The sequence below is a fragment of the Chaetodon trifascialis genome, chromosome 6, assembly GCF_039877785.1.
Source record: "Chaetodon trifascialis isolate fChaTrf1 chromosome 6, fChaTrf1.hap1, whole genome shotgun sequence".
Classification (NCBI taxonomy): domain Eukaryota; kingdom Metazoa; phylum Chordata; class Actinopteri; order Chaetodontiformes; family Chaetodontidae; genus Chaetodon; species Chaetodon trifascialis.
In genome coordinates, this window is record NC_092061.1 from 6,347,590 (window position 1) to 6,367,291 (window position 19,702).

General features: G+C 44.2%; 2 protein-coding genes across 2 annotated transcripts; one reads left to right on the top strand and one right to left on the bottom strand.

The window, feature by feature from the left end:
• Nucleotides 1–392: 392 nt before the first annotated feature.
• On the bottom strand, nucleotides 393–15,510 carry abhd17b (abhydrolase domain containing 17B, depalmitoylase). The gene is made up of 4 exons (XM_070965423.1): nucleotides 14,993–15,510; nucleotides 13,088–13,564; nucleotides 3,421–3,600; nucleotides 393–3,041 (listed from the first exon to the last, which is right to left on the bottom strand). The coding sequence occupies exons 2-4, from the start codon at nucleotides 13,552–13,554 to the stop codon at nucleotides 2,822–2,824; spliced, it is 867 nt and encodes a 288-aa protein (XP_070821524.1). The 5' UTR covers nucleotides 13,555–13,564; nucleotides 14,993–15,510; the 3' UTR covers nucleotides 393–2,821.
• Nucleotides 15,511–15,883: 373 nt separating this feature from the next.
• c6h9orf85 (chromosome 6 C9orf85 homolog) lies at nucleotides 15,884–18,064 on the top strand. The gene is made up of 4 exons (XM_070964777.1): nucleotides 15,884–16,081; nucleotides 16,389–16,495; nucleotides 16,993–17,106; nucleotides 17,793–18,064. Exons 1-4 carry the CDS (start codon nucleotides 15,980–15,982, stop codon nucleotides 18,034–18,036), a joined length of 567 nt encoding a protein of 188 aa, XP_070820878.1. The 5' UTR covers nucleotides 15,884–15,979; the 3' UTR covers nucleotides 18,037–18,064.
• Nucleotides 18,065–19,702: the final 1,638 nt, after the last annotated feature.

A 19,702-nucleotide genomic window follows, 5' to 3' on the forward strand; every position in this document is an offset into this window, starting at 1 on the left:
CCTCAATTTAAAGAGATGGAAATCCACATTTTACAGATTTGAAGATGTCCACATGACAAAAGCAAGAGATCCCAAACACATGGCAGTCTAAATGTCTTGTGTGTGTTGACAGTAAATTCCAACTTGCTTTATTGTGGTGCAGCCACATCAAACCTCCTCCCATAACAGAAGCCTCTGTTGTCCTGAGAACTTGAACTCACCCCTTCACAATAAGAGCAAGGCTCCATATCTTACGGAAAAAGACTTCATTATACTCTGTACCGTCTTTATCACATGCAAGAGCATGCGGGTGCTTGTTTCCACAGCATGAGGTGACACATCCCTATAACACAGAACATACATCAAACATAAAATAAAAAAAATCCCTCAAGATCAAACAGTCACAAATCTGGTTGCTTCTCAAATACCATTTTATTTTCTTCATCCATGTTAGAATTACTATGTTAATATTGTTATTACATATAAGTTCCTTCCGTATTGAAATATGCTGTACAAAATTAATCTAATCAAATCAGAGATGACATTAGTCAAAGTGACCAGTACAAAGGTCATCTGCGAAGCCAAAACGATGGCCTACCTTGGTCTAATAGTTGTCATATCAAGAGTTAGAGAAGTACGATTTCAAGGATGATGACAGAAGCTTGTAAAAGAAAAAATGACAACATGTCCAGTACAAATATTATTTACACAGTGAAAACGAAAGAAAGCATAACCTTGTTTGTAAGACAAATGAGTTGTGAAAAAAAAAAAAAGTAGTTTTCATAACAATGACCTAATCCTGATCTGGATCCTGGTCAGTCTGACAAACGTCAGGCCGTCTTTGCTTCCTCTCAACCTCGAAGTAATCGGACCTGAAGGTTTACAGTAGCACCCATTGGCTTATTGGTTAGTTGTCACTTAACGAATGCATTTGACCCCTTTAGTGAACACAGGCTCAAGTGTAATACAGGTATTAAAAATACCCATAAGAAAATGGAGATTTCTCATTTCTGTGTTTGTTATACAGGCCAAAAACATAAGAGAAACTAGCCGTTCGTGGCATGCAGTCGCACTTTGACATTTGCTTTTCAGGGCTCTGACAGCGTCTTCAGCGGGCTAACGCTCAGTTTCGCCTCACTCAGCATTAAAGGGCAAATCAACAGACAACAATGAGTCTAAAAATTGCCGTGCAGATGTAAAGTTAAGACAAAAACAAAACATCCTGTCCATGATGGAGGCCTTTCATGCTGAGCCACTGACGCTGACATAACCCACTGTCCCAGTGTGCGTTTTTGACTGAGTAACAAAGGTCGGAGTCGTCGTCCAGCTCAAAAGCACTGAAGTAAATGCTTCTCGATAACTTAAAGTACAACATTTTCATTTTTTAACAACTTCCTGAACTGAAAATGAGTCGACATCAGCTGTGTTAATAGCGTTCAACGTCCAGTCCGGGTTGGCATTAGTGGCATAAGTCTTACTCAGAGCACAGACTGTTATCTGCTGTCACAGTACTTAAATTTATAGCATATGTATATATAAAAAAAGATACATCTAGAAAGATCAGACTCAGTTACATTTGATCTGTAATAACTACATACATTATTCAACTTCAGACCCAAAGACAGAAAAACACTGTCAGCACTGGGCTTCATAATAGATATCAAGGCCAAAACTTCCAAAGAGGGGGGTCAGATAAATTTGTCCACCAGCGTCTGAACACACCGAGCTCACAGACTACAGCGTAGTGACACTGATCTTACAGCAACAACACTTGGAGGTAAGCTCCGTGGTAAGAGCGGTGGAAACGTGAGGAAATGACCCCCACTCCATTGGTCAATGATCCGCAGCCCCAGCCGTTGAACTGGCTACACGAGCTGCTGTCTGAGCCCCGTCTTGCATCATAATATTGTAACTGTAACATTAAATTGTACCTTTTTAAGACTAAACAGAGAAGTGGAGACTGAATACAGCTAACGGAGCTTTGGGGAAGTGTCTAGAAGTACAAAGTACTGCGTTCTTTGTGGTTAAATCTCTGCAATATATTATACTAAATATTTGGCAACACTGGTACAGCTAACTAATATGTCAGTTTGTCTTGGACAGTTCTTCAGTGACAGCTGATACGTGCAAATATCATGTATAATATAAAAAAATATTATAAACAGTAATCCAAAAACAGAAATTCATGGTGACTGCAGTGCGTGGGACCAAACCTGACCTCGACGTCAGGCGGAGTTCAGGTGGATTAGAGAGAGTCTGGTCCCCTTCTGGTCCAGTTTGCAGCAAGGCTGTTTCTCAGAACATAAAAAGCCTCGAGAGCTGACCAGAGGTCTCCATTAGGAACCGTGGACCGTATGAAAAGGCAGCAAAAATGTGACACACACACACACACACACACACACACACACACACACACCCCGGTAAACTGCATGTGCACTCAGCATGTCGTCTGTGCACATGTCTGCTTCTGCTTCCATTCACGCACTTTCACCATGTGCAATTTTCAACATGATAAAAAGAAAATCTAAAAGCAAAACAAAACCATGGGTAAGTTCACAGCTGTGGCATGTGGATCGGACGGCGCTGACGGGCCCTGACGGGCGCTGACGGGCGCTGACGGGCGCTGACGGGCGCGAGCAAACTGGAGCTCCAAGGGGGAGAGGTGCTCGACAAGGAGAGGAGACTGCCACCAAAACTTCGGGAGCTAAACAGACAAGCATCACTTCTACCTGCATCACTTCACGCAAAAGAAAGAAAAAAAAGCTGCTGCACCCCTTCCTCCATCATCCCACCTCTCCTGCTGCCTTCTCTCCTTCCCTCTCCTCCCTTTTTTCCAGCTCCTCTACAAGTTGACCAGCTCATGTGCAACAAACTGCTTGAGTCTCTCCAGGTATTGTCCGTACAGCTCCACGTCATTGTGTCCAGCCCCCTCCACCCACAGCGGCTCCACGGGGCGCTGACAGCGTTCGTACAGCGCCAGGCCGTGGGAGAAGTCGATGACCTCGTCCTCCGTGCCGTGGATCACCAGCACCGGTGACGTGACCTTCGAAATCTTATCGATGCTTTGGGAGAAGAAGAAGACAGAGAGTGAGGTGGGGATGAAAAATACACACATGCCAGCAAACATGATTTAAAAATTCAGATAAACAGAGCAGAGCTCCTCTGCCAGCTGACCACCAGAGGGAGCTACTGAGCACATCTAATCACTGTGACTCATTTAGAGGAGAAACACATCCTGATTTGATTTGATACATCTAAATTTATAAGTCTGTGTTTGCAAGCTTTGGTGCGTGTGTGTTTTCCTGATTCATACAATGCTGCGCCTAAAAGCATGTGTGCTCTTGTTATTTGACGGTCTGTGCTGGGAGGCCGCTCTGTGGATGTTTGTGATGCATTTAGCTTGGCTTTCGCACATGCCATCTGTCCATACAGCGCGCTCACTTTGGGAAGGCGTCAAAGCAGTAGGTCTTCTTGGTGTCGGGGAAGGCCACCCTCATGCCAGACGTGAGCGGCGAGTGGAGGATGACGGCAGCGCTCTCGTAGCGAGAAGCCAGGTCCACGGAGGGCACGGTGCCAATGCTCTGGCCGTACACGATCACATTCTCTGGCCGGATGCCATACCTGCGAGAAGGACACAGAATATCTGAGTATTTTGCTGATGATGAAGAGGATATTTACACTGCTAGCAGCCAGACGTATTCGAGTATACTTTGTGTACTCTAGCAGACTCTGGCAGGCGTCCAGTTCGGCCTTTTGTTAATTACAAAAAGCAGCTCGGCTGGCGACACAGTGGATTCCAAAATACAACATTTGCATTTTCTACTGAGACTTTCCGTTGATTAAAGTGCTTTTCATAGTGCAACTTCACCATCGCAGTTCTCTGCCTACGGTCTGCTTTTTACGCATCACGTAATAAATACACTTGGACGGCCACATTAGCCTCCCCTCGTATGTCCCCCACACGCTGCTCCATAAGCAAACACCTGTGTGCTAACTGAGACTTACTCACGCTCTATTATCGGCTGAAACGTCACGCCACAGTGAGTCAGTGATTACACCGTCTCCTAAAACAAGCACACAAAGATGGGAAACAGCCAGGGTCGAGTGGCTTTTCAAAGCAGCCGAACAGAGAGGACCGCCGCTGTGGTCTCGTGATTCAGACGGGAGGAGGGAGAACGAGGGCGAAGCGGGCAGAAAGGGAGCAAAAGAGACAGTGATACCGGATGGAGGCTGAGGGAGAAACTGGGAGAGGGACGGGGGTGGGGGTGGGGGGGTGGAAGAGAAGACATTCCACAGCTGATTATGGAGAACGTGACCCACTCGAGCAGGCAGGCAGTCAGCTGACAACCTGAAGCCGAGTGTGAGAACACTGCATCGCTGTCTGTGCTGCTGCACTGCTGGAGAGTGCAGAGTAACCAGCCACAACCAGCCTGACACAATCTCTGCTCTACTCTATTATGAAAATTGGGAGCACCAACATTACAGGCTTAACACTGCAGCCTCTGCCACTGCGCTCCTATAATACACAGCGACCAACAATACGTGGACAGCAGCGTCTGACACCACTCTACCCCGCTCTGATGGATTATCATAATTAGGAGCTGCACAGACACAAGTCTCAGACAACCTTTGCAAAGACACAGTCTGCATTAATGTCGTCCGGCTGCTCTGAAAGGGTCAGTGGACTTAAGTGCAGGCTCATCCACCTCAGGCAGCACATGGAAACATGCAGACAGACACAGTCCAGTTTGCAGACAGTCATGAGCAGCAATGCAGGAACTGTGGAGTATAAATAGGGGTGAACATACTGGCACGGCACGGGCGCTGTGGTGCTAACAGCGCCATTAACTCTCAAGGTTGGCTGACCATGATACACACAATTCACGCACTGAAATCTTATCTTAACTACACAACATCATTTAGCTGTTTAAGGGAGCTGAAGGATAGTGAGGAGGAGGAGGATGAAGTCTCTTTATGAACTGTATCAGAACTGACGCCTTTCTGAGGTGCTCAGTGCAATCCAAATGATTTGTCATCAAAATCCAACTTTTAAAGCTTCAAAAGTTCTGATGTTTAAAACAAAGAGTCATCACTGAGAGTTTGCCGGAGGCCCAATGACGGCCTACACTCCCAATGATGAGGAACAAGCGAGAGTCCTTCTTACACCAGCTTCAGTGTAAGTTTGACAAAAACAATAACAGAAAGAAAAAAGTCATAATTGACCCTTTTTGTCAAAGCCATATTTATTAAAGTAAGCTTGTCCTTGCAGGGCTTAGGCTCGGCTAACAGACGATGACATGTGAGACAGCAGATAATAACTGAGCTCCAGGGGAAGGTACTCTCAGCCAAACCCACTCCTCTGTCTTCTTTCAGGACACAGTTCATCGCTCTTGACAGACAAGCAACAGAGCACGTCAAGCAATCTGCGAGATGACTGCCACGCTGTTGATTTCGGAATGGATATCTAATATTAACTCCTCCCAGGAGAGGTGAAAGAAAACGGCTTGGCACAAAGGGGACGTCTGGTCGCTTACTTGTCTGGCTAATAACGGCTCACAGGCAGCGTCTGACCATAAGAAGTTCTGAATGAGGGTTTAATTAGACCTCCGTCACATTGCGGAGCGGTGAACAGCCAGGCCTGTAGGTGTGTCGTGCTGTCACAACAGCCTGGTATTTGTTTACTGTGACGAGCAGTTTTATCAGTGTTACTGCAATTTACTTATCCTTATCTCACGCTGTTCATGCGTAGCTAGTCAGCGTTCTTCGCCGTATCAGACCACTAAAGGCTGACCAAGCCTAAGACGCATAAACCTTCACCACATGCGTGTCAAAACAATGCAAAGCGTATGCGTCGTCAATACACAGAGGGTAGATCTAAACCATCTGACAGCTTAGTCACCGGGTGAAAGGAAAACAGCAAGGCGCTCCCCAGATCCGGCTCGCCGTGCTTTGATTTTACCTTCACGCCGACGCTGTGAAAGTAGGAGTGATTTTGTTCATGAAAACATAATGAATAACGCAAAGGCTTGAACCTGTGACCTTCCCTTTACAACAAGGTCGCTCCAACCACTGACCCACGCCGCTATCTTGGCACTGTGAGACGGACTGCTGTGGCTTTTGCTCACACATTCAGGGAAGGCTGTGCAAAGAGGATGGCGATCACGGCGCAGATCTGCAGCTGCACTCGGGTTAAAACGCCACTGTGACAGGCTGAGATGCCACCCGCCCCCCACTGGACCGGCACAACACTAGCCTACAATTTACTCCATTGCATTTCAGCTTGAATAGACCTCGGCAAGCCATAGCCAGCCTCGCTCCATGGTTACACCCCTCCCCCAGACCTTCATCAATTTAGCCTTCTGACACAAATCCAATCTATTATGCATCACATCCTCCCTGTTCCCCTCTTCTGTCTCTCACTCCCTCTTGGCTGCCCACCTCTCGCTCCCTGAAGACCAAAAATATTCCCCTCCCATAGCAGTCGCTATGACTAATAGATATTTTAGGATATCCTGAACATATGTACAGGCATTTTTAACAGATTAGTGTACCATCTGCACTGCAGCAGGGGGATCCTTCACTGACGCGCTCCACTGATCTGTTATTACATTTCGCACCTTTTCCCTGATTTGCTTCTATTGTGTACTTGCTTATTCAGATTTGTCTTAGAAAAAAACAGATGCTGACTCCATTTGTGGCTCACACATTTAAAAAAACTCAGTCAGAGTGAATTAGGGATTAAAATATGAGGGTAATAAGTATGTAATTAACAAGTACCCTCACTAATCGCTGGTCCTGCTGCTCTGTGGTAACGGCAGTCAGGTGAGCGATCGCACTCCACCCACCTGACTTAACAGACACAGCAGCCTTTGTCTACAGGCCCCATCAGCCTAACCGCCACTGATCTTTCAAGTTAAGATAAGTAAACACTTCACGGACACTGCTGGTTGCCTCTCTATGTCCATGTTTGTGACAACTCCTCGCCGCTAAGACGGATGGTGTTCTGATCAATATAAGATGACGGACCAGGAAGTTGAGTTTTTCCTGTTTGTCTTCACTGGACGTAGTGTGGGAAGACCTCGGTCTGAAAGCTCATTGGAAATCAGTTGCTAGGCTACGGCTCAATATTAGACTAGCAAGATTGACTGCTGGCCCGCCTCCACCTCAGAGGGAAAAGGAAATGAAATGGTGTCATTCTGTAGCACTTGGTCACTCTTTACTCAACAGATCCCACGTTTCTCTCATGCACGATTTATTCTAACGTGGCACAACGAATGGCACATCTGACACATTCCTCCATTAGTGTGATAATGGAGGCCGTGTTGAGCGTGCCAACCCGCTGACTCATGCCTGCTCAGGTGAAGGAGTGCCTCATCCGCGGCGGCTGTACAAAAGAACACAGGAGCAGCACAGCAGATTGGTGGTTAGCCCGTCAGCGAAGCGACAGGTGGCCGCCCTCTGTCACGTGACTGCGGAGTAAAGTGAACGCGGCCTACACGAAGGCGCCGACGCTCAAGAGAGGGCTGAATTTGCTGACTGCTGAATCGTGGGCAGAGAGGGATCTGGTGTGTTCAAAATGTCAAATAAACAGAAAAAGAAAGAGACACTGACGCAGCGCAACAAGCAGAGAAAGCCGAAGAGACTCGAGGGCCGCTGTCTTCTTCGGCTTGAGCGTCTGATCTGACATGAGAGACGTGCACGAGGGATGTATGCAGCCGACTAATGCGAGGCCGTGCAGAGAGGCCTTTTGATGTGATAAACACAATCTAGTTGATTCATGTTCAGCGGGGTCAAAAGGCTCCGTCATACCCCCTCTCTCTGTCGCACAGACAGTCAATTATGAATCTGGCACAAACCTCAAACCATCAGACAGCAGAGTCAAAAAGGCAGATAATATGAAACTAGGGGCCTCATTTACACTCAGTTTTGAAGACTCCACACTAAGAGACTGTGTGCACACAAAGGCAGAGAAACATGCAAGGCCATAAGTACTATGAAACGATGCATGATATCTCCGTCATGTTTTCTGCTCATAAATCTCTCTTAACTTGTAATTTAGTGCCCATGAATGAGATCTGACGTCCCACATTAATTCCAGCGATAAGCGGGCAATTAGCCCTGAATGGCTGTGAAGGATCCTTAAAAACCGCCATGATTTCATTGTCTTTGCAGTGCGGGATTCATGTGAAACTGAAGCGTCTGCAGAGCTGACACACAGCCGGAGGTTTGGAGGCCTTAAGCAGAGTATCACGATGCACGGCGACGTAAACAGTGAGTGTTGACAATCCTGACGGAGGAGGCATTAACATAATATATAGTGTAACTGAAGAGCAGCAGAGCTCTCACAGACAGAAAGAGGGACACCAACATGGCAATAAAGGAGATTGTTGAGAGGTATCCAAACCACAAATTTTACATTGATGTGAGTCATTTGGTTAAGCCAAAAAAAAGCATGCAAAATGGACCTGAGGACTCACTTCTGGTCATATTTACACTGTCGATGCTTTGGTTACAAAACATGCAGAGCAGGAGGTCTTTGTGACACTCTGTCAGTCCAATTCAAACTTTATTTACTCATTTCTCAGGGGAAATAATAAAGGCTCATTTATATTGATGAGACTACATCGCGGAAAATACAACCAGCAAACAAATTCAGCTAAAACAGGTAATGGACAGTTATGTGCCTAAGAGGTATAAGAATACATTACAAGAGAGAGTGCTATACACACCCGTTCCTCTCAGTCCTGGCATGAAGTACCTGAAGAACCAGCCAGGCGCTGCAGCGAGTTAAAAATGGGTTCCACTGTAACATCGATGTAATGTATGATGGTAATTTTCCGACCAGGGCGTCATAGACCTACAGACACCAATGATTATCACAGAGGATACAGTGGTGACGACTGCAGGAATAAACCTCAGAGCAGAGCGGTAAACAGAGTCTAGAGGCCTCAGTGTGGATGCAGCAGCGCGTCTGTAACTCATATCCCCACAGGCCAGAGCTGACAGCAAAGTCAATTCAACAATCCTCTTCCTGCAAACCAAAGGAAAGCTGGTTTTATTTCTTAGAAAAACACAATCTTATCAATCACAATTTGCCAACAAGGTTCCTGATGTCATCAAGCTAGATGCCGGGATGCTCTTGTTCTGTAACCCTTTCAATATTTAAACTATTCACAGCAGAGAAATGCAGATTACTGCAGTCTATGTCGGAGAAAACAAAGCATCAGAGGAGAGCTGCTGTTTCTCGTGGCTGAACAGAATCGGCAGCACAGTACAAAACAGTATCGTCTGCATAAAAATGAACTGGACAACGATGCATGAGAGGACAGGGTCCATGTTGTACTCGTCATTAAGAGTATGGGTTTGTTTAAAAGGTATATTCTAACGTTACGCATTACTCTCATCTTTGCATTAAAAGTGATGCTGCATTGTTTCCAACACGTCCAAAAGAGGAGGATCATTCGGACTTTTTTTGTTTTAAACTCTCTTGCTAGCATTCAGACTGATGATTTGACATTTGAGAGTGTTAGAATATTCGATGATTTGGCCTCGCTGACACTTTATTAGTCTTGCGGCAATGACAAAACAGGGCAGCACAGCTGTTACGATGCTGTGCTATTCAAATATCACATATTCTATAAACGTGACAGTGAACTTTAACGTCTGTTTTGCCTTTTGACATGGATGAGAAAACAAACTAAAAATGAATCTAACTCAATGTCCTGCAGCTGTTCTCTGAGGCCCACAGTACATAACATTCACACACTTCACCCCCATCACAAAGAAACTGACTCTAAACTCTAAGACTTAAGATTTCCTCAGTATCTCATGACCTGTTCCTAAACCATGGCCTGTTTCGTACATAATGACTGTCTGAGTCTGTGCATTATCAAAAGTGACAGACAGCTTAATTACAGCTGTGTGGTTGCATAACAAAGCTCTGCCAAGATAGAACAAGCCAACAGTCATGAAAAGAAGGAAGTCTGTCTAACTGCGCTGCGGGACGACAGGGCGTGCAAGTTGAGGCTTCTTGAATATCAGGTTACGTCACTCTTCCTGTTGGCCAATGATTGTGAAGAGGCTTCTTCCCTGATTAACCTACAAAGCTGTGATACATGTCTGAGATTCTGTATGATCAACAAACATGATTAACATCGTGTTAGCATGTCAAAGCGAGTACACGGTGCCTCCAGTAACACTCGCAGACACGTTGCCACCTCATCTGATCAAGGTATAAAAGTTCAGTCCACCTAAGCAAATTAGCTGGTGCCACTGAGGACGTGGACTATGACCTCAGTGCTGTTATTCAAGGACAAATTTAGCTTATTCAGACTTTCAGGGAATACTTGCCAACTGGGGTCACATGTGCAGGATGCACTGGGATTTGAACATCAACAATGGATCTCCACAGACAAAAAAAAACAGAGCCTGGGTGCAGCAGTAATAAGTTACACCATGCAAATATTTATCTCAAATACATAACTGAGCCTATATACAAAAGGAGTAGCCAATGGGTTTTGCATTTATGCCAAGAAGTGCAGTTACGGCCACCTGTCCCACATTGTAATTCGATACGGGGCTTTGTATTTGATGTTTGGAGCATCTGCCTCCATCAGATTAACTGAAATCTTGAAGCTAATTTCTGCACAGGTCACAAATGCGTAAATGAGCTGGAAAATAAGAATAAAATGGGGGGAAAAAAACACAAGGAGCAGGACCAGAGAGTGCTCTTTTTCTCTCAAGTCGCCTGGTGCCGCGTACAGAAAGAAAGAAGCAAGAACGGGTTTCAGAAGACCTTCATAAAGCTGCTTTTCTCTCTTTTTGATCACATCCAACGTTGTGATGAAGGCTTTGGTAAAAAGAAATGAAACTTTAAAACACAAGTGACAGGCAGGTTTCAACATTACATAAACACACCAACAAAATGTGTGGCCACCAGAAAAGCAGGTTCTTCTTCTCAGCAGTGGCCTATTTCCTGTATGCAGAACCTTTATGATCAAGAGTTTCCTGTTTAACTTGTCAGCTTCCTTATTTAAAGTCCCTTATTTACAGAGAAGCGCTTGCTGTATTCTGTCAACTGGTGGATGGTGCAAAATGTAAACTTTTTGAGGTCAGTGACCCAACCAGTGTTCTCCATCAGCACCTTCAAATCTCTGCAGTGCCAACAGAAAGTACACCCACATCAGCACTGACATGGGACCAGCACTCCACACTGGAAGCCTAGTTTTTCTCTCATGCTTCATTTACACGACCCCCTTTTTGTTTTCCTGAGCCAGCGTCCCCCCATCTCCTCTCTCAGTCATTTGTTTGTCTTCCAGCAGGAAGCATACCAAAAAGAACCAGGCCTGCTGCATGAACTTCTATTTCCCCCTCATCCACATAAACAAAAAGGCAAAAATATGATGGACACATCATCGTCACACACACAGTCCACCTCCACATCCTGCTCTCTGTAAGAGGAGGCACCGGACTGTGTGCTTTCTAGCTTGCATGCAGAGAGGGAACATCTGTCTTGTGTGTATGTGTACAGGGCTGCAACTAACAGTTACTTCATTAGCGATTCATTTCCTCCATTAAATCCATTAATTCTCTATAAAATGTCAGAAAAGTGTTAAAAATGTCTTCACAATTTCTCAAAACCTGAATTGCCATCTTCAAATTGCGTACTATGTCCAATCAACACGCCAAAACCCAAAGACAAACTGATTACTTGACTAAAAGCTTCATGTGTTTGTGTTCTGAATGTCTGCGGGACCCCAATAGAGAGGCAAGAAATGTGGCTCCTCTCCAGGCAAAGAAGACAAAAGAAGGAGATGACGGGAGGGTTAAACGTGGCTGGAAGGAAGTGAAGGCCATGGAGTTAAACAGACAGACTGATGAACAATGCTCACAAAGAACAGCTGCATATGTGGGAAGGGTCTGAAGCTGAGAGAGGAGTCCCTGCTGCACTAAGCAGCGATAGACAATATGGGATTTTGGACAGACAGCAATTTAGAATCTAAGAGAGTAATATTTATCTGCTGCAATGTCTTTTTTTGTTGCCACTTAATTGAGAAGTTTATTCAGGTTTGCGCACCGTGAAAAGAGAATAAGAATGGAAAAATAAGAAGGGTTTCCTTATCATTACAAAGCCGTGATACAGATCAGAGCAGACGGCCTCACCAAGAAACACTGAATAAGTACATTTTTATCAGCTGGAGAAGCACTGATACAGACTGCGAATCAGCCGAGGTCGAATATCGGCCAATAAATATCAGTCTATTCATAGCCTGCAGAGCAAAAAGATGCAGCAGAGCACCCACTCACACCTACACGTGGCTGGCCAGCATAATCATAGAAAACATGCTCCTTATTATCGCCTACAAGAACATCATGTCATCTGTACTGAACCACTCCTCTTCATCTCCACCCATGATTTTATCAGGCCCAATCCAACCATCCCTCCACCCAGCTCCTTCTGAGGACTCATCACATCTTCAGCTCTCTTTGTTATGCCTTCATGTCTCTGTGAGTTTCCCTATCAATCTGCAAACATCGGCCCGCTTTCTTCAGATTTTATTTCAATAGCCTCCATTTACTTTGCTCGACTTCCCCACCGCACGACAGTCACAGCGTAAGAAAGCCAAGGACGGCTGCCATTGTTCTCATTCACGACATTATCTCTCTCTATCAATGCGAAGCTGTCAATGAGAAGGACAGAATAGAGCTGCGATTAACCACATCTGTAACTACATATTACATCACTGTCCTCACTGTGTACACAGATAACATCTTAATCTAGTTTTTTTTTGCTTAAGTTTGCACCTGTGTTATGTTACTTCCTGTTCCACTTGTGATCTGGGCTGTAACACCATTTACTGGAAGCGAGTTTCAGGTGTGGGAATTTGGTTCACTCTCATTCTCTGAGTGTTTGTCAAGCCTTGACTTTTCCATTTACGTTTTATTTTGCAACCAGGATTCAGTTTATGATCTGTGTGCAATTCAATGAGTCTAATATCGACGCATTGATCACTAGGAAGCAATTACTGCATCCTTTCCCTTTAGGCTCTGCTGACATCTCTGTGCAGATTCTCCCATCCTCCATTCATCCATCATCATTTCTCCTTACCGTGACCGGAGTGCCTGCCAGGCAGCGTCCACGTCAGCGTACAGGTTCTTCTCTGAGGGTTTCCCAGAACTGGCCCCGTAACCCGAGTAGTCATAGGAGAAGACGTTGCAGTTGATGCGTGAACCCAGGCCAATGTAGAAGCTGCTCATCTGGCCCAAGTCCACTGCGTTTCCATGGGAGAATAATAGTGTGTATCTGGCGCTGGGTGAGCAGCGGACAAACATGCAGGCGATGCGGTTTCCTCGCGAGGTGCGCGTCATGAAGCACTCGATGGCGTCCTTCTCACGGGACGAGTACTGCCAGTCGGCGCGCTCGGACAGGTGCAGCGTCCATCGGCTGCCACTCTCATCGCACATCAGGCTGTAGGTGGGCTCTGGGGGCAGGAAGGCCAGCTTAGAGGCGATCTTGCTGGGGCACGGCGGACAGCAGAACAGGCAACATAGCTCGCTGAGGGATAAGTGGTTCATTCTCAAAACACTGTGACAGGGACAAGGAGGATGGTTAAAATAGAAACAAATACATCTGAACAGTAGATTAAACATAAGAACTGCCTTTGAGATGCAAGAATGAGGAAAAAACAGATATAACCTCAGCAAACAAGAGCATCTGGGCTCTCCCAAGGAACTGAAGCACTAATTTGCCAGCGCGTCTGACTGATCACAGCTGAAACATCGCTGAATGATGTTTTCTCCAAGAATATAAAGACGTATCTTTGTGTGGAAAAAGCAGGGGGTTTCCAGGACTGAAGGCTAAAGCCAGGCTGATGCCACAACCAGGCCTGACCTTGATCATCTCCACAACCACTCGGACAGTACTAACCTAAAAGGCTTTCTGGTTTCACCCTGCACCCCGCCTAAGGCTCCTTTTAGATATTCCAGGTGCTTTTCAACAGCAGTGGCCAGCACCGGAGATGGGGGGCTTTGTAATTTGACTCCACATGTGGCCTCCTGAATAGATGAAGCAGGCCACTGGCTGGTTATGACAGTGAGTTGTGGATTGTATTTCCAGTTAAGGTGGGAGAAATAAGAAATCACACGCTGTTATTACAGCCAAGCAGGTCCTGGTTAGAGCAGCATCCCTGCAGCATAATGCTGTTTGATGCTGCTGGGATGCAGCTTCCTCCTATAAAATTATGAATGATGAAGCACACAGACCTCAAATATCGCCTGTCTCCCATCTGACCCATAAGCTCCCAGTTTTCAATGGGCCTCTCGGTGGCCTTTCTCGCCGGTACTCTTCTTCATACTCAATTTTCTAAACTGCCTTTAGCAGATTTGCTGCTGCTCATTTGCACCTGTCCATATACTTTAGTTTGAGCGATATTCACCGCCTTGTGCATCGTTCCCCTGATTAGTATTTTCAACTTCCTTGTAATGGATTTGTTTGAAATGATCTTTTGTCTTCATCCGTAGTAGTTTTACAAGAAAAGTTGCCACCCAGTTGTTACACCTTCCAGATATACCTGTATTAAAGCTGCAAATCCCTTCTTGATTACACCCAGGTGACTTCAGTTCAACTTCACTACCTGTAGGCCACTTATTTAAAGACCTAGCAGAGCTAGAGATGATCCAGGGCGAACACTTCTTATAGCCACTTGTAATCTATGAATGATGCCTTTGCAGGATGCTGTGGCATCCAAAAGGAGGAAGCAGCAGCAAAATACACAGTGGAGGCTATTTGCTTCCCATATTCCCCAAAATAGTCCCTAATCTCCAGTCACGGAGACAGAATGGAGCCCTGCAGCGATTTACTGTAAAATGGTGGTGGAGGCATATGTGGGATGGTTTGTGGAGGTTTAATATCCACACTTTAATGCCAGGTGCGATGGGCCGGTTAGTCAGCAACACTAGACATGCAAATGTGCGTGTGGTCCTGATTCACACAGAGAGGAGACGTGATCTTTACCTGGACGGCGGCTGGACGCTGGTTTGTTGTTCTTTCTATTTTGAGGGTGACAGAATTGGCCAACGTCGCCGTGGTCAGGCGTTATCTCCGCACCAAACCAACTAATTTATCTTCCTATCGACGCCAGGAGATTGAGAAGGTGATCCTCGGCCAGATTATCCGCTGTTGTAAGCGATGTCACTTTGCGTGTGTATATTCCTCTTGGCACTACAGCTGTGAGTCCTCCCGGTCCAGACACCCTCCGAAACTATCGTTTCTTTTTTTCCTCCGCTGGCTTTTCTCAACATATGGTCCTGAATGACAACGAGATTGATTCATTCAAAACGTTAAAGTCTATACAGCTCAGCAGCGACATGGGTGATTTCGATAAAGGTCTAAAATTAACTAAAAAACTGTCACACGTCCGTAGTGATTAGTCAAACAGTTCACAGCGGTCTCACTCGCCTCCGAAACATCACCACTTTCGTTATGAATATCGCTCTGCTTGTTATCTTAGCTCCTGAGGAAGGATACGATCTGATTGACAGCTTCATGGACCAATGGCAAAGGGCTTCATGATACCAACCTACCAATGGTACAAAGGGTGAAAAACTATGGGCGTTCCCTGGCGACGCCGCAGAGTCGTGACCTAATGTTTTGATTGACGTTGAAGAGAACCAATCGGAGATTACTATTGCGAAGCACAATCCAATCAGCATCGACCAAGGTGTTTTTTACGTTCAAATAACTGACGTCATTAAACCATAACTCTATTGATTCGCGCATTTGTCAATTTAAATAAACATTAAGACTTTCTAAACGTTTGTTCCAAGAAGTAGCTCTTCGTCTCGATTTATTTCAACCACTTTTGAGAAAAGTGTACGTTTTGTGATTTGACCTCAATGACGTTTCATGACGTGCGCTTACTTCTTCCGGGTTGGGGCTCTGGCGTGGGTTTGTGTGCCTACACAACATGTTTAACTAAAAATTAACTAAGAATAAACTAAGATGAGTTCTCAGAAAGGTAATGTATCTCGGTCGCGAGGCCAGAAGCATCAAAACGCCACTGCCTTCAGAAACGACAAGTACGGAGCGAGTGTACAAGTGAAGGTATGGACATGCGTGGAGGTTAGCTAGCTAGCCTGCAAGGTACTGAGGTTAGCTAAAGGCGCTATGATGTTTTGAATTACCGTCACGTTTTATATCGTTTTAAGGTTAACAATGTGCGCTCAGTGTGAACTTTAGTTTAACTTTTGTTCAGTAGCCACCCTGAAACGATATTGTTGAAGTATTGTAAGAGTAGTAAGATTTTGTTGTTCAAGCAAACTTTACAATCTGTTGTTTCGTCAGTGCCGTGTTATGGCGTTATTATAATAACATTTCCACCATGTCTCTGCTTATGTGATCTTAATTGTAGAAGGCAAAGTCAAAGACCCATGATGGGCTCTGTCAACACTGTAAGGGTGTCCTTGAGTGGAAAGTGAAGTACAACAAATACAAGTCACTAACACAAGCCCGAAAATGGTGAGTACACTGGGCAGCAGACCTTAGGTTCATTGCCGAAAAGTATCTGCACTGCTGCAACTGCTCATGACTGCAGGCATCTGTGGTCTGATCTGTAAACCATAAACAAGCAAAGAAATGTTGCTTAAAAGGAGCCTTTGGCAATCTAAACCACACTGACTGGATGGATTTGTCTGCCACATACATGCTTGAAGCAAAAAAGATGCCAAGTTAAGTGCAGGGGGATCAAACAGCATTTTATTTTGGTGTTGCTGGGCTCACTGTGGGTCCACAGGTCAGCTGGCACTCAGGAAAACTTCCTGATGTCCTGCAAATGTCCACTCATGTCCTGTTAGTATGAATCAGACTCACCTAGCCTTTGCAGGTGTTTAGTGTTGTGTTTCACATGTGTCGTTTATGCTTTAATTTTTGACGAGGCAAAAGATGAGACTGCCTGTCATAATTGGTTCCAGTGTGATAATTGGTTACATTTGTGTCCCCATGTTTTCTTCTTTCAGTGTCAAGTGTGCTCAAAAGACTGTGAAGGATGCGTATCACATAATTTGTAAACCCTGTTCTCTTCAGCTAGAGATCTGCTGCAAGTGTGGGAAGAAAGAGGACATCGTTATTCCGTGAGTGGGCCTGTATTTTTAGAGAGAGTGTGCGTGTGTTTGTTTGTTTGTGTGTCCAGATTCATACATACGAAGGATTAAGAAGAAGCACTTTATTAATCCCTCTGTTGTTGTTTTTTTCATTACAAACACACTGTAGGCCTGACATACACACAGATGCACATATAGGACCGACTGTACAGACATAGTCAGCACTCCACTCCATTTTTTGCTCACTGTTGTGAGAAATGTCTGGTCATTGTAGCCAGTTTTATGTTTGTTTTTTTGTATCTTGCGCACATTTCATCAATATAAAGAAGCCGTCATATTGTGTGTCCTCACAATGTGTAAAGTAAATGATTCTAGGAAATTTGGCAGATGTGTTTTTATCTGTTGGCAGGAGCAAGTGTTTTCTATGAGATCCATCTTTGTAGTTTCCATCTAGCAAATTCTACTGCAAGTCTGCCATCTTGTGGACTTGGAGCTACATTACAACTGATCATGGAAATCTCTCGGTTCATTGACAAAGCAGCACAAATTGTTCTCATTCAACATTCTGGCATCAGTTTATTCCCATGTATCACTTAATCTATTTCTTTGATTTGATTATGACATTGAAAATGAGGCCTGAGAGCTCTCCTCTTTGTATTACAAACAAACATGATAGAAGTTGACGCGGCCTCATTTGTTTTACTCTCACTGTGTAGAATAAACTCTGAAGTGGACACGAAAGAGGAAGAGGAAGACGGTGAACAGACAAAGAAAGGACGAGGACGAGGGAAGAGGGACATGGGTGACTTGGACAGTGATGATGATTATGATGATGGTGACTTCGGTGACCTCGGAGATGATAATGAGGAAGAGGATTTCAGTAATGACTCAGAACCAAAGAAGACACAGAGCAAGTTCAGTCTGCTCCCAGATGTTTCTCGAATCAAGGTTAAAGACTGAAGACAGACCACTCATGTGTCATATGGACTTTTTTTATTTGAATATGTCAAAAACAAGCTTTCTAACGAGAAAAGCCAGCAGATGATTCAGGAAGAGGGCAGATGGTTGTTTAGGGTTTTTTTTTTTTTTGTAAAGGGCCTTAAATATGTTTTTTGTAAATTTCTTATATACACTGTACATTTGATTGTACTGTTAAAACCTAAAGAACGAATAGAGGCCTTGAAGTATCAGAAGCACTAAAAGCAGAATCACAGGCTTTGTCAGGATATCAGGAACTGACTTTGAAATATTGACCCTGTCAGGTAATTTTACAGATTTACACTTAACTGCAACTTTATTATATCCACCTAGCTAAAACAAATGCAGTCCAATAAAACTGCAGTAAATCCTTCATGAATCCTGCATTGTTCAGTTTTTGTTGGAACTTTTTTACAGAGGTGTTGATTTAACATTGAAAATATTGATTTTCCTCAGAATAATAATAAATCAATAATTATAAATGTGCACTTTGCACATTTTTTAAGTAGGTTATCGCAAACAACTCTCATTTTTGCTTTTTATTTAAACTGCAACGGCGAAATAAAGTTTAGAGAAAAACATTTAAATGTCCAAACTTTGGAAAGATGCAATAATTTCCACACAATATAATCAACATACTATGTTGTGTTTCATTGTGACGGTGTTGCCATTCCCATCCAAAACTTTAAAAGCTGAATAGAAAACTGTTGCAGCTTCTCAACTTTCACCAAAATCTGTCAAAATAATTTCAACTTTCAACTCCGCTTTGTTCAGATTTCACAAAAAATGTATTTCTTCTTCACGACTATACTGAGAGACTACTGTAGGCTGCTCTGAAGCTCTGCAGCCTTCATTTGTTTGGCAGAAAGTCATCACACCATGTTTTAATATTTTTCTCCATTAGTTGCGGCCTTTCGTACTTCCCGTCACTGAATAACCTGCAGTTACACTGACAGGCGCTTTCCGCGTGTCAGTGGAAGTTAGCAAGTTTTGTCATTCATCATGTGTGGTTGATAAAATTAAAAGTATGTAGCAATATTTCAGACCTCACTTCCTCTTTAGGAGGTGGGACATCAGGACAAATGGATGGATTAATCACAGGCTCGTGGGATTCCCTGTTATGTAGCACCTGACATTTTTCTCACATGGCCTTGTTCTGCTTATACACGCGGCCGAGAGTTGAACATTTTGTCCAAACGGGTTTACTGAACTATCAGAGTAACTTCGCTGAGCCAAAATTATCCACGTGACATAATCGACGTTCTGTCTCGATTAACAAGTAACAAGTAAAAGTCCTGCATTCAAAACCTTAAGTAAAACTATAAGTATTATCAGCAAAATGTACTTAAAGTGTGAAAAGTGAAAGTATTCATCTTGCAGTAAAATGTTCCCTGTCAATCTTTTACTGTTATACAGTATGATGTGTTTGGATTAATATTACTGCTGCAGTAATGTGTATGAATGTAATCTACTGTTGGATAGTCTGATCTACAGCAATGCGTCATTTTCTATCATCATATATTTGGAGCGTCCTGTGAGAACTATCCCGAAAAGGTCAACTTCCCAGCTTTGAGACAATGCGTTTCACAGCTAATCCAAGAGTTTATTTATCTTAAGAATCCATAAAGGAACATTTAATCCTTCAGTT